General features: G+C 43.2%; 1 protein-coding gene across 1 annotated transcript in view; it reads right to left on the bottom strand.

Annotated features, from left to right (window-relative positions):
- JMJD7 (jumonji domain containing 7) overlaps positions 1 to 15,860 on the bottom strand; it is a 32,878-nt gene extending 17,018 nt beyond the window's left edge. The window contains exons 1-4 of the mRNA XM_033951265.1: positions 15,703 to 15,860; positions 9,285 to 9,438; positions 4,326 to 4,579; positions 3,689 to 3,745 (exon numbers count right to left, since the gene is read on the bottom strand). Of these exons, the coding sequence (XP_033807156.1) occupies positions 3,689 to 3,745; positions 4,326 to 4,579; positions 9,285 to 9,438; positions 15,703 to 15,763 (526 nt within the window). The 5' untranslated portion in view covers positions 15,764 to 15,860. The remainder of the gene's footprint in view (positions 1 to 3,688; positions 3,746 to 4,325; positions 4,580 to 9,284; positions 9,439 to 15,702) is intronic.

Below are 15,860 nucleotides of genomic sequence, written 5' to 3'. Positions count from 1 at the left end.
CTAGTACTGTTCAAACTTGGCCCCCCCAGCCTGTCTGGTTTTCAGAATATCCACATGAATATGCATATTGGATTTAGGACTTGGCATGCTATAAGCAGCTTGGCCATACATATGCGCTAGGGATGTTCTGAAGATCAAACCAGCTTTTTCGGCAATGCAGGGAGAAGCTAAAGCATGGGGTTGAGCAATGTGACCCTTAACTGGAAACCTGGGCAGTAGGAGAGGTCTCGGACACATATTCATTCTTCTGCTCATTTAAATTATTGTACAGTCTCAATTGTAAGAATAGAAACATAGAAACTTAGAAGATGACGGCAGAAAAGGGCTACAGCCCATCAAGTCTGCCCACTCTGCTTACCCACCCCCTGTCTATGCCCTAATGACCCAATTTCCTTATCTTGACCCTCGTAGGGATCCCACATGGGTATCCCATTTATTCTTAAAGTCTGGCACGCTGTCTGCCTCGATCACCTGCACTGGAAGCTTATTCCAATGATCAACCACTCTCTCTGTGAAGAAATACTTTCTGGTGTCACCATGAAATTTTCCGCCCCTGAGTTTGAGCGGGTGCCCTCTTGTGGCCGAGGGTCCCTTGAGAAAGAAAATATCATCTTCCACTTCGACACGTCCCGTGAGGTACTTAAATGTTTCGATCATGTCTCCCCTCTCCCTACATTCCTCGAGAGTGTAGAGCTGCAATTTGTTCAGTCTCTCTTCGTACAAGAGACCCTTGAGCTCTTCAGGCTCATGATTTTTATTATTATACTCAATTGCTTATTTTTCTTATAAAACATGGGTTCTGGGACCTTAGCGAAAACATTCTTAGAACGGGCCTTAAGCTTAGATATTGGTAGGGGCTGTATCTCCCACTTATATAAGGTCTTACTGCTGAGGGAGGCTCCGCTAGATCCCTAATGGAACCAGTGGGAAAAACTGCAGGGGAGGGGATATTAACTTTGGCATTGAAAATTTATTAATTTTTATTCAAGGGCACCTATTCTGTTAATTTGCTTGAAAATGGGTAAAAAATCTATTATATGTGGTACTACACCCCTGCTAAGTTACAGCGTTTTTATGGCTAGTATATGGGGTTGTGCTGGTGACAGTATGGCCACTGGGGAGACTTCCAGCATATCTGGTAGTCCTGCTCAGTGATACGTGTTTATTGGCAGATGATAGGACAACAGTTAGTTACGATAACAGGCTGTCACTGTCCTTTACTTATGGAGTGTTGTCTTTTAAATGCACCCATTCCAGGTTTAAACAGGCTAACTATAGATTTGCCACATTTGTCTTTGCAACGGCTCAACTGGCAATAGCTACCTTTAGGAAGAAGGCTCAAACACCGAGTCTACTGTAGGTTCGATATAAATTGAGCTATTTGCATCTCATGTCCAAATTGACAACCGTTCATCACAACAATATGAGTATCTATCATCAAACCTGGCAGTTCAAGTGACATATTTTACAAAGCTCTTACAAATAAGCACATAAAATGTACAAACTACCAAGCTGAGTCAGACCAAAGGTCCATCAAACCCAGTATCCAACAGTGACGGGGAGGGGGAGAACTGTGGGGAAGAAGCTTAAAGAATTTATAAAATAATGACAAAAATTTGAATTGAAGAAGAATGTGTGTAATTTTGAGCACAGAAGGTGAAAATCTTATCTTTTGAGCACCACCCCTCCTGGACTGTAAATCCCTGAAGAATTTTTGCAGTGGGACACTTAAAGCTGTTCTGTTTATATTTTAGAATGACAAGGCTTTCTCCTTTTTTTTCTTCTCTTTGAGAAGTATCTGAGATGACTGCTCTACTGGAAGGACTTGAAATGCTTCACAGCATTGCAAACTGGAGCAGTGATCCAGGCAAACAATGCAGTTTCACCTACCAGCAAAAGCAAATAATAAAATGAATCTAGAATGCTCAACTGCAATCGTGTTTTTGTAGAATCAAGGCCAGAGAGCATTCGGGTCACAAAGGGCCTGATTCTCCAAAATGCGTCCCAATTTTAGGCAGCTGTAGGCGTCCTACAGCTGTCTAATCAGCCAATCGGGATGCACGTTTTAAAAAAAAAAAAATGCTCCCCAGGCAGGCCGCCTATATTGAAGGCGCCTCCGGGAGCCTAGGGAGACCCGCAAGACACCTAAGCTTTGAATCTAGAATGCTCAACTGCAATCGTGTTTTTAGTTGGTGCAATCTACTTTAATCTAAATATGAAGCCACCTACAAGGCACAATTGAACATGGTTTAAAATGCACCAGGGCAGAAGTGTGGGGAACATAGTTGACATGCTAATGTTGCATCATAATCACATTATTTAAAACCTCAGGCACAACTGGAGCATCAGCAGACACTGGATGAAAATAAAAACCTTTATTCAAGCATATTTGCATCTGATTCTGATCGAAAGCACAGGCAATGCCACAATGGGATCAGTACTCATTGAAATGCCTGAATAAAGGTTAAATTGTTGACCTGCAATCTGAGGTGCTTCAGGTGTTTTCTAAATCAGTATTTCCCAAATCAGTCCTGACACACCCCTTTGCCAGTAGGGTTTTCAGGATATCCACGATGAATATAGTATGAAAGAGATTTGCATATAATAGAGGCTGTGTATACAAATCATTTCATTCATATTCATTGTGGATATCCCAAAAAACAGACTGGCAAGAGGGTACTCCAGACTTGGGAAACACTGCTCTAAATAAAGGATACTGACTTAATATTGCCTGACACAAAATATTGGCATATCCTGACAGTGCTAGTGAAAAATCAGCCCCCCACCACCCTTTCATACCCTCTTCTAATGTACCTCACTCTTACCCTGCAAGTGGGATGTAAGCATTTCACATCTGTGACCGACTCCATGCCGGTTTATGTATGTAAGGCAATATGGATGAGACTTGGATCACTTAGCTCATGTTATTTTAACATTCTCTACAACCTGCTTATTTACATTTGTATTTGATTCCTTATTCACTATTAAGAACTTTGAGATCTATTCAAGATAATAAAATAGTAATACCCTCCGTTTATAGAGCTAGATGGGAGTCTACTCGAAATAAAACATTCTACTTTGCAGTTCCAAACTTATGGAACTATATGCCACGAGAGTTGAGATTAGAAGCAAATTTAAGATTTTTCAAAATTATGTTAAAAAACAGTTTATAAAGAAGCATTTGGGCAAGATTTAAATCAATCCGATATTACTCACATATTTTAAATGTTCTAGATCTTCAGTTAGCAGTCTGGTGAGATTTTAAAGTTCAATGGTATTTCTATGATTTTATTTAGGAGTGAATGCTTTTTGGTATGGTTGGTGTTTGTAGGGTTAGATTTATTCTGCTCAACAATGGAGTTTTTTTGTTTTGTTTTTTAAGAGTGAATGTTCCTTAGTATGTTTGCTGTTTATATGGGCCAGGTCTATACTATCTAATAATGGAGTTCTTTTTTTATATTTATTTTATTTTATTCTGTAAACCGCTTGGTCCAGTGAAATGAACGAGCGGTATAACAAGATTAATAAACCATAACTTATTAAAATTTGAGCCCACTGTAGCTTCCCCAAGATGAAAGACCAATAAATGTGTCCACACAGCTCATTTTTTTACCCTGTTAAAGCCATTCAAGACCTGACAGGCTATATATCTCTCAGCCATGTCAATGCTGGGGAACTCTCTACGTACAGGATGTCACTGCAGTAGCCTCCCCCAACCAGAAATTCACAGCATCCGGTTTCTTTCCTGAGAATGAGAAAGAATTAATGCATCACAAGTGTGTTCAACAAATGTGAAACAGAGACCCAATTTTCCATCCCGTCACTATCCCTTCCTCACTGCAAAACCAGAAGTGTACAATTTCACCTCCCTTTCTACTGTCCATACTTTCCTTTAGTTTGCATAAAATAATTGTACTCGGCTCCAAGCCTGTGCCTGCACTTCCCTCTCATTCTCTATGTTTGTAGATTGCCAAAGATTCAAATATGTGTTAAAGCAATCCATACGACGACTCTCTACACAAAACCACCCCATTCTTATCAGCATAAATTCTCTTTGGAAGCTTAGAAATCAATGTCATTTTTTTTCTGCCTCCAAAGGCAGAACAATAAAGCATACAAAGGAAAACAGCAACAATAATACGTATCAAGGCAAAATTGTTCTCTTTCCTTATGTTTGCAACATAGTCACCTGCCGACGAATCTTTGCCAATTAGCCAAATCTTTATGGCTTGATCCCACACTTACTGCCTTCAAGCACTAAACCCCCATTTTGACTCTTGTAGAACATTATTGGAAATTATTCACAAGCAGTTGCTATTTTTTACCTAGTGCTTCACTCATCCAAGAGATATGAGGCTCCACATCACCAACAAGCTCAGAGAACTCCGCCATCAGGTTGGAGCATTGCTTCTGTACATAAAACACACCAGGCAGTTTCACCTTCTTCTCCAAGATGTCCAGAAATGAGCCAAATGGCATGAGTCGCTCCTCTGGCATGACAAACTTGTCCTCATACACAGCATCGGCATAGCCACTTGGAGTCACTGCCACACTCACCTCCTTGCTGCCTACGACCTTCCTGGTCAAAATGTCAAGCAGGTTACATGAAGTGAAAGACAAACCGTTACTTCTTTAAAGAAAGTAGCAGTAATATACTATTGCTGTGTATGCACCATTATCTGAAGCATGCAATTTTGCAGTTAATAGGCCCATACCAGGAAAGGCACCCCAATGTTTCACGTTCCGACAGGAACTGAGAAAATCCTTGAAACCCAACAACCATGGTTTGTGTCTGCGATAGAAAATAACACGGAGATGGTACCTGCATTTAACCACGGGGTGGGGATAAGGACAGAGCCCGTGAGACAGGGGATAAACTTTGTTCCTGTGTCATTCTCTAAAAACTTAAAACTAGTATCAATATGTAAAAACACATTTTACACAATTGGCAACTGAATTCAATGATTTAAAAAAAAAAAAAAACCCCAAAAAACTGCAGAAGCTGCTTTTGGATTTAAATGAACTGTTAAATGACATAATTTGTGTCAGGGTGGGGCAGGCAGGCAGGCCTTCAGGGGGGACAGGCAGGCAGGCCTTCAGGGGTGGGATAGGCCTTCAAGGGGGGGGGGACAAGCCTTCAAGGGGGGGAAGGCAGGCCTTCAAAGGGGGGGGACAGGTCTTCAAAGGGGGGACAAGCCTTCAAGGGGGAACAGGCCTTCAAGGATAGTGGCAGAGGCCTTTAGGGGTGGGATGCAGGCCTTCGGGGGGGGGGGGACAGACCTTCAAGGGGGGGACAGACCTTCAGGGGAGGGGGCCCTGGTATAGAAGTACACGGAGGGAGGGAAGGGGGGGTTCAAAGAGATGTGCATATGCCAGACTTTGGGGAGGAAGAAATGGGTCTGAAAATAGAGGAGAGGGAGAGAGATGATGGACAATGGGATTTAGGGAGGGAAGGAACAGAAAGGGAGAGAAATTGGACACAAGGAATGGTGTGGAGGGGGGATAGGAGGGTAGTTGGGAAAATAAAGGGAGAAATAGTGGACCCTGGGGTGGTGGGGAAGGAAGGAGAGATGCTGGATGAAAGGGTAGTTAAGAAAAGGTGGATCTGTGGAGGGAGACAAAAAAAAGGAAAGATTCCAGACCTCCTGGGAAGGGAAGAGAAACGGAAGGGGAGGACAGAGATGGAAGATGGATGGTTAGTAGGGAGAAAGAAGAAAGAAGGAGACCCTGGCAAGCAAGTTATCAGAAGACAACCAGAGCCTGAGACCAACAAAATTTGAATAATGACCAGACAACAAAAGGTAGAAAAACTAATTATATTTTCTGTTTAGTGATTACAATATGTCAGATTTGAAATGTGTATCCTGCCAAAGCTGGTGTTAGACCGCAAACTTGAGCTAGGATTTAACAGGGAGAGGAAAAGTCTTTTTTGTTTACACCACAGCACCAGTGTGTTCAGGAGAAAGCAAAGGGGGTGAAGAGGCTATAAAATAAACCCACCAGGATGTTTGAAAAAAACAAAACACCCAATTGGGCAGGAAAATCGAATCGAATAACCAATTCAACAGGCTGAATCGGGCAGCACTAGTAGGCACCGGATATGTAGGCCAGGGTTTTCAAGGCCTACATTTCTGGTGCCTACCTTTGACATGAATCCCAGCTCTGGAGGTGCCTATCGCCACTTCTGGCGTTAGCCATACCTATAGTGGCGTTAGGCACTGGTAGGCACCTCCGGAGGTGCGATTCCAGTGCCATTTTTTAAGGCACCAGTAGGCGCCTTGAAATTTCTCTTAAGTACCGTTTTAAACAGTGTTTTGGAATTAATTTAGGCACCGGTAGGGCACCTACCAGTGGTCTAAGTTAAGGCACTGTTTATGGGCCTTATTTGCCCGTTCATCCACTCCAGTTTAGGTTCTCTTCTACATCTATATTTGAAAGACAATCCAATTACCTTCTCAGATGATATAAATACCAGATTGAAATGGAAGGCTCTATTTGTGATTTATAAACAGTTGTACATAATATTGTCCCTTTTTATACACTAATAAAAAAGATTTAAATATAAAATCATAAGTGTTCGAGGCTTGTGCAAATGAGAGCAGAGTCTGCGGGGACAGGGCAGAGATGGGGCAAACCCCGCAGGGACAGGGCAGGACAAAACTTTGTCTCTGTGTTATTCTGTAGTTTGATCTACAGAAATAAATTTTAAAAAACCTAACACCAGCATCTGAAGAAGTACGCATGAACAAAATAACTCTGGACATGCCAAAAATAGACAATGCATGACCGATATAGCTGTATCAGCTGAGAGATATTAAGTCAGCATGTTGGACAGAGTGGGAGTCAAATTCCTAACAGCTGCATTTCCTTTTTCATGCCCACCTTTGCTGGATTATTACACCTAGGGCTGACCCTATCACAATTTGGACTAGGCATCCAAGGGTGGCAGCATTCCAGGGAGTAAGTGACAATGTGCCAGAAGTACAACATTTTTTTTCTCTTCCCTTTTCCATTCTACCTGCTGCTGCCCTTCCTCCCTCTTTCCAAGCCAAAGGGGGAAGCAGATTTAGTACCAGGATCTTTAACCACTGCTATATCCCATCTTTCCTCCAACAGAAAGCTCTGCGTTGGAAGAGGAACAGGACACAAAAGTGCTCAAGTGTGGGCCTGTGATTAAAGACACCTCATTAGAACTGAATCCTCTTGTCTCTTTGATCCCAGAAGAGGAAGGGCAGCAGCAGAAGTACTGTAGCCCTTGCAGGTGGAAGGAAAGAGGGAAAAGCTGGACAGCAGATACAGGGGATAGAGAAGGAGAGATGCTGGTCACATGGGGGTGAGAAAGTAAGGAAGGGAAATGGAATTGCTGGACTATGGTGAGGAGGATTGGAGGGCAAGTGGACATGCCGGACTATGAAGGGGTATAAGGCTTTGGGCTGCCAGTTGCCAAAGGCAGTGGTCTTTGCAAATTTTTAAGTAAGGGCTATTTGGGTCCAAAAGGGCGAAGGAGAGGCAACAAATATATATCTTCCTACTTGAGGGCATGATACCAATAACACTTCACAACGTTCATTCCTACTAGAACACCTGGCCTTGGTCAAACGTGCAGAAAGCACAGATAAACCCTATGCAAATACAGGACCCCAAATCCTAATATACACAAATGAAATCCTAAGATGCCAGACTCTGCATGCAGTATAATACCAGAGAAATAGAAAAAATGCATTTCTTCCTGAACAGTGCAAAATATAGAGAGCAGATAAATTCTCAAAACTGACATATTTCAATCATTAAATTGAAAATAAAATCATTTTTCCTACCCTTGTTGTCTGGCAATTTTATTTTTCTAATCATCTTTTTTCCAGTTTGGTTACACTTCCTTCTGTCTGCTCTTAACTCTGTTTCCAGGGCCTTCTTATCCATTTGCTATTTTTCTCTCCTTCACTCTCTGCCTACATCCAATTTTGGCATTAACTTTTAACATTCAACTTTCCCCTATTCTCATCTATCCATAAACAGCATTTTTGCCATCTCTTTCCTTCCACACTCTTCCCATCCCTGTGCACCATATCCTCCCTCTCTCTCCCCTTCCCCTCCATTCCTATGTACCAAATTCTCCCTCTCTTTCCCTCTCCCATGGTCCGACATCTGTCTTCCCCCTTCCCCCCATGGCCTGGGATCTTTCTTCCCTCCTTCTCAGACTTGCATCTCTCTCCCCTCCTTCCCCCTTTGTGGTCTGGCATCAATGTGTCTTTCATTTTCCCCTCCCCCTACCTTAGTCTGGACTCTCCCTCCTCCTTCCCTGGTCTGGCATCTCTCTCCTTCCCTCCCCTATCCAGTTGTGACACTTCTCCTTTCCTTTCCCCCCTTCTGTGGTCTGGTATCTCTGCCTTCCTTCCCTTTCATCCTCTTGCCTAGCATCTCTCTCATCTTCCCTTCCCCCTTTTATAGTCTGGCATCTCTATCCGCCCCTTCCCTTCCCTTTCTTCCTCTGGAGGTCTGGCATCTTTCTTTCCCTTTCCTCCCCATCCCTGCAGTCCAACATCTCTCTATTACCCTCCCCTCCTTCCTTTTCATCCCCTTGTCTGGAATCTCTATTCTCCCCCTTCCTTTTCTTCCCCTAGAGGTCTGGCATCTTTCTTTCAACTAAATCTCTGTGGTCCAGCATCTCTCTATTACCCTCCCAATGAGATTCTTCTCCCCACTAACTTACCAATCTCAGCAGGGCTGCTCTTATTCTTTGGGCCACCAGCAGTGTGAGTGAAGTAAACACGCTGCCTTTGGCAGCCCAGAAACTTTCTCTCTGTTACTGCTTCCTGCCTATGCAGGGACAGGAAGCAGTAGCAGAGAGAAAGTTTTTGGGCCACCAAAGGCAGTGTTTACTTCACTCATGCTGCCAGCTGCCCGAAAAGAGCAGAGCTGCTGGAAATGAAATTGGTGAGCAAGCACTGGCTCTTGGATAGGTGCATGAGCCACCCAGAAGGGCTCTGCAGGCCGCCATTGGCTTGCGGGCCTTGCATTGAAGACTACTGGCCTAGGGCATTGGATACCCTTGCCGGCCCTAATTAAACTTGATAACAGCTTCCATGCTAGAATTCTGATAAAAAAGGAAAACATACTCCACACCTGAATTCTTCAGCACCCTCCTACTGCTAAGAAGGAATTATACATCTTCAATTAACAATTATCCCATATGACCCTTGATCATATCTCTCCTGCAGTGCACTCAAAATTCAATTAACAATGGCTACTTTATTGGTAGTGTTGGCCCTAAGTTCATCGCTTACCTGAAGTAACTGAACGTCCATTTGTGCAGCGCTGGCCAGTGACTGAAGGCATTACGAATTATACATGGCCTGTTGGGGCATATCCATTCACGAAAGAACTTCAGTGGGGATGGTGGTACATTAAGATATGGCACGCATTCCAGGACATGCAACTCTGTTAAAATGAAGAAAGAATTTCTACAAAAGACACTACAAGAGGTGGGCACAAGCAAAGCAACCACCCAAGCATATCACACTGCATTTCTTTTCTTTTTATTGAGTTTATTAAAGTACATTAAAGAAAGATTAGGTTCTTACTTCAATAATCTTCTTTCTTGTACATGTGTCTAGTGGTCCTGAAATGACAGGGTTATCTATCCCAATTTGCAAGTTGCTAGCAGAAAACTGTCAATCATGCTTTCAACTTTGCTTCCTTCCCAGGGAACTGCTCCTGCCCCCTCAGTTCATACAAAAGCAATCAAGTAGCACTATAATAAAAGACATAAATGGAAGGTGAGAAATGGGGAAAAATCATCGATATTACAATTCTGTTCTTTAACAAACATAATAATTAACCTTAAAACATCCAAACTTGTGCAACCAGCACTAATCATGTATAGAACTCATAGCCACTCGCATGTCCTGCTAACAAGCAGAGATTTAGACCAAACTGCATAGTCTTGAGGATCTTCCTATGCATTATCTTTTTTTTTTTTATCCTCTCAGCTCCTCAGACAGAGAATTCTTCAAATCCAGACTGATTCTAAAGCAGAAGGCAGGTGAAACCCATTCACAGGGCAGAGCTTCAGCACCACTAGACAGATCTACAAGAAAGAAGATTACTGAGGTAAGAACCTAATCTTTCTTTCTTTCTAGTGCAATATGCCAAGTGGTCCTGAAATGATATGGACATACCAAAGCAATCCCCAGACTCTAGGGCAGGCTTGCTACACCTGCCTAATAAAAAAAATAATAATAAACTTTAGGATGGAGGGCCCCAAAAGTGGCATCCTTCCCAGATGCTACGTCCACCCTATAGAACCTGGTGACGATATGGAGGGTAGACCATTTAGCTGCTCTGCAAATCTCCTTGGGCAAGACAGTCCTAGCCTCTGCCCATGAGGCAGCAACCTCTCTAGTGGAGTGCGCTCTCAAGGTGATCAGCAGCTGTTTATCACAGCCCACATACGCGGAGAAAATGGCCATTTTAATCCATCTGGAAATCGAGGCTTTAGATGCCAGCCATCCTTTCTTGGCATGACAGGTCAGAACAAAAAGGTGATCTGATAGGAGAAATTCATTGGTAATTCTGAGGTACAAGAGAAACACTCGCTTAACATCCTGCAAATGTAATGCTTTATCCTTTTTCTTAGACCCTTTAGGGCAAAAAGCGGGCAAACAGATGTTCTGATTGATGTGAAAAGCAAGAGACCACTTTCGGTAAGAAGCACAGAACCATGCGCAAGGATGGATGATCCTAAGGAACAGCTCCCAGCAGGAAAGAGCTTGTAACTCAGAAACACGTCATGCTGACGTAATCGCCACCAGGAACACTGTCTTGACTGTAAGATCCAAAAAGGAAGCTTCCAGTAAGGGCTCATATGGAGCTGTACTAAGACCTTGCAACACAATATTACTAAGGTGCGCTAGTGTTTTTAGCGCACGCAGGAAATTACTGCGCGCTACACAGAAAAACTAACGCCAGCTCAATGTTGGCGTTAAGGTCTAGCGCACACGGCAATGTAGCGCGCACTACTCCGCGCATTAAAGCCCTAACGCAGCTTAGTAAAAGGAGCCCTTAGTTTCCCTATCTAACGTTGACGTTTACAAAGCTGTGGTAGAGGTTTCTACCACAGGCCAATGAGGTAAATGCTCTGACATTCATAGAATTCCTATCAGAGTCGGAACATTTACTTTACCGACCCACAGTAGAAACCTCTACCGTGGCTTTATAAAAGGAAGTAAGTCTCTCCAGCTGATCTGATTCAAAGAAAATGTAACGTTTATCTGAAAACATTAGGAGGAACCTTCAGAAAAAAAAGTTGCCCCAGAGCCAAAAGCCTAGGCTTTAACTGCAAAAAATTTTTTTGGCTAGCTTATGTTGCTCTGGAGACATCTGGAAAGATCCAAAGCTTGTTACCACAAAATAAGTAGCCTTTTTTTTTTCTTAAAGTAGAACTTCATAATGTAAAATGTAACCAGGTGTATCATCCTGACTAGTTTCTAGGAAAACAAATTATCCAAAGCATTATCCTTTAGGACAGAGATTGGCAATATTTTTAAAGCAAAGAGCCAATTTATTCTAAAATTTTGACCCTAGATTTACAAAGAGCCGCAATGGATAGAGAAGGGAGTTTGAGATATTTCAGGTCTCTCACTCTCTCTTCCCACCCCAAGGTCTAGCTTCTCTCCCCTCTTTCTTCCCTCCAACCCCTCACAGGTCTCTGCATCTCTCTTTCCTCCCTTCCACCCCCAACTCATAGCCAAGGTTCTCCCCCCTCTCCAGGCCCTGACCCTTTAGTCTTCCTCCCAACCCCACAATCCCCCCTGGGTCTACCAAGGTACCCAGTGGTCCAGCGGGGGTCTTTGTGATAGGAGTGTGGCCTTCTCACTCCTGCCTCCATGCAGCTGCCTTCTAAAATGGCTACCTTTCATGGCTGCACGCAGCATTTCCTGTAGTACCACAAGCTGCTGCAAGAAGTTGCGGCAGCCATTTTTGAAGGCAGCCATGTGGAGGCAGGAGCAAGAAGCCCATGTTTCTATCATGAAGACCCCCGCTGGACCACCAGGTACCTCAGTAGGCCCAGGAGGGAGGAATTATGGGGTTGGGAGGGAAATTAAAGGGTTGGGGCCTTGAGAGCTGCATGTGGCTCGTGAGCCACAGGTTGCTGATCCCTGCTTTAGGAGATAATACCTCACAAATGCCTTCCCCTTGATTATTACCAACTATTTTCTCAGACAAATGATAGCAATTAGGAATCACAATTAGTTCAAAATCTGTCAATGACAACACTTTGAAATATTTCCTCAGTAAAATTTCACTGGAAAGTAATGGACAAATAGGAAAATTAAGGAACCTAAGGTTGGAAGACCTAGCTTGATTTTCTAATAGCTCAAGTTGCCAATGGAGTAGGAGACTTTCCCTAATACTGGAAGTTCCTACTGACTGCAATTTCCCAACTTGAGTTTACACTTTCTTAACATATAAATCCATATTGAAAATCTTATAGTCAATTTCTTCCACCTTTGAAACTATTTGCCTCTGTATCGCTCCATGGTGCGACCTCACCTGGAGTACTGCGTTTAATTCTGGTCTCCCTATCTCAAGAATGACATAGTGATACTGGAAAAGGTTCAAAGAAGAGCAACCAAGATGACAAAGTGGATGGAACTCCTCTCGTATGAGGAAAGACTAAAAAGATTAGGGCTCTTCAGCTTGGAAAAGAGACGGCTGAGGGGAGATACAGTATGATTGAAGTCTACAAAATCACAAGTGGAGTAGAAGGGTACAATTGGATCGATTTTTCACGCTGTCAAAAATTACAAAAACTAGGGGACAGACACTCCATGAAGTTACAGGGAAATACTTTTAAAACCAATAAGAGGAAATATTTTTTCACTCAGAGAAGTTAAGCTCTGGAACGCATTGCCAGAGGTTGTGGTAAAAGTGGATAGCGTAACTGGTTTTAAGAAAGGTTTGGACAATTTCCTAGAGGAAAAGCCCATAGTCTGTTATTGAGACAGACATGGGAGAAATCACTGCTTGCCCTGGATCGGTAACATGGAATGTTGCTACTCCTTGGGTTTTTTGGATTAGCCACTGTGAGGACAAGCTGCCATACAGGGCCTTGCACCTTAACTTCAGTCCTCTTTACCACCTTCCCAATGTCCAATAAGGAAACCTGCGAAGAGAATGACACGTCCCCGTGGGATCTATCTCCATCCCTATCCCTTCCCCGTCTTCATCTGCACAAACCACTTATGATTTTAAACTGTTCGAGGCTTGTTTAGATGAGGACAGAACTCGCAGGGACAGGGATGGAGATAGATCCTAAGGAGACAGGGGCAAATTTGTTCCCGTGTCACTCTCTACACGTGAGGAACTGACTTCTAGCTCAAGAACCTCAGATGAAAACACCACTGACTTAATACAATTATTTGACAAAGATTGTGGCAATGGATCCTGTGATGGCATACCTCATTAATCGAGAAAAAAAAATCCTTACAGGATAAAACTTCCAAGGGAGACAGAAGGGAAACAGTAGGTGGGTCAGAGGTATACCTATTTCCTGAATTTAAAGAGGCGCCAGAATCTAAACCCACAATTACAGAAGAAAGATTTTTTATTAATAGGAACTAAATGTCTCTCTGCTTGTTGCAGGCTCCCAGGTCTCACTGCGTATATTGGATGTGGATTGACTGAAGTATTCACTATCACAGTGGTCTCAAACTCAAACCCTTTACAGGGCCACATTTTGGATTTGTAGGTACTTGGAGGGCCTCAGAAAAAATAGTTAATGTCTTATTAAAGAAATGATAATTTTGCATGAGGTAAAACTCTTTATAGTTTATAAATCTTTCCTTTTGGCTAAGTCTTAATAATAATATTGTAATTTATAGCTAAAGAGACATATGATCAAGAAACTGTTTTATTTTACTTTTGTGATTATGAGGGCCTCAAAATAGTACCTGGTGGGCCGCATGTGGTCCCCACGCCGCGAGTTTGAGACCACTGCACTATCAGATGCTTAGTCTTAGCCTTTCATTTATGCAAAATGGCCAACTTCTCAACTTCAGTAATATCTCCAGGCCACTATGGCTCCACTGGGGCTCACAAGGGGCCTGGTGAGCTTCTTAGGACATGCCCCATTTGGCCACATCCTATGCCAGTGCCCTGCAGCCAAACAACAGGGAGCTGCCGACTTTTATCCTCAGCAAATAACCTGCTTTGATGACCTCAGCGGGTTAATGCCAATGTTCCTAGGAAAAAAGTTCAGATGGGAAAAAAATCTGCTGCCAAACACCTCTGGTCACATCAACCAGGTATGCCTTCTTTCCTCCAGTAGCCACCAATTTTTATCCTTAGCAAACAGTCCGCTTTGATGACATCAGTGGGCCACCGACAATGTTTCCAGGAAAAAAGTTCATATGGAAAAAAATGGCTTCCAAACATCTCTGATCACACCAGGTATGCACGTCTCCTCTTCTCCACTAGCCACAGGGAGCCACTGGATTTTATCCTCAGCATATAGCCTGCTTTGATGATGTCAGTGGTCTGCAGATGTTCCCAAGAAAAAAGTTCAGATTGAAAAAAGGGCTGCCAACCACCTCTGGACACAGGTATGAGTGGATAGCATAGCTGGTTTTAAGAAATGTTTGGACAGTTTCCTGGAGGAAAAGTCCATAGTCTGTTATTGAGAGTGATATGGGGGGAGGCTGCTGCTTGCCTTGGATCGGTAGCATGGAATATTGCTACTCCTTGGGTTTTGGCTAGGTATTAGGGACCTCGATTGGCCACCATGGGAATGGGCTACTGGGCTTCATGGACCATTGGTCTGACCCAGTAAGGCTATTCTTATGTTCACTCCTCTCCTCCCTGACACTGCATTTCTGAATCAGTCTATGAACAAATGACAAGGCAACAAAAACAACCCTAATATGGAACGCTTACTTATCCAGCAGCTGCCTTGCTTGTAGTTTGAAATTCATTTCTTACTTTTTTTTTACTAACAGCAGCCCTACCACACTGACTATATTATCTCCCCATACACACATTCATCACTGTCAACTCCACATAATGTCAAACGGGCAGATGTGAGGTTAAGCTGGCTGACAGGAAATAGGAACCGATGGATTGCATAGGTTATTGACAGAGCTCAACAAACACCACATTTGTCCTTTAAAAAAATAAAATATTGCATTAAGGGCTTTTGCATTATACCTTCTTTGTTAAGCAGGACACGGGCATAAGATAGCTGCTTCTTTTGCTCATAAGAAAACATCAGCTACGTATATATACTGTACTGGATTTCCATCAAGATATCGCAAGGACTAACTCTACTCTTATTCCATTCATCAAGCACTACTGGCAGAATAAACCCAAATCCTCACAAAGACTGCAGTTCCAACAACAAATAAAATTTCTTCTCAAGCCATTCATCCGTTATAAAACCGGAGCAGAGCAGCAACATTGGGTGTAGAGGGATTTTTTTTTTTTTTTCAGTTTGCCATCTGCGGCTGTAGAAGGAATGAAGGTGCCCAATTCATTCTGTAGTACTATTGCAGGCAAAGCTTGAAAACAAAGTCTCAAAATTGAACCCATTTAATCAGGCTCTAGCACTAATAATGTGCACTCATCATAAGGAGCTAATATGTCCGGCGCACATACACAAATGCATAGCACAATGACCCAGGCGGCTGGGAAAAGCAGCTGCTTCACCTCTGGCCTCTGCAGGAAAGCCCGTCAGACACTTTCGGACAGCAGCCAACACCTCCGCCATGCCCCGTAGCAGCCGGTACTACAGTACAAGGAATCCACAGCTTGTAACACCCCACGTGGGCCGGCCGGAAGAACGATAGAGGTGCCGGCGCGTCTTT

The sequence above is a fragment of the Geotrypetes seraphini genome, chromosome 7 (genome assembly GCF_902459505.1).
Source record: "Geotrypetes seraphini chromosome 7, aGeoSer1.1, whole genome shotgun sequence".
Lineage (NCBI taxonomy): Eukaryota > Metazoa > Chordata > Amphibia > Gymnophiona > Dermophiidae > Geotrypetes > Geotrypetes seraphini.
This window is presented reverse-complemented; position numbering and strand designations above follow the sequence as displayed.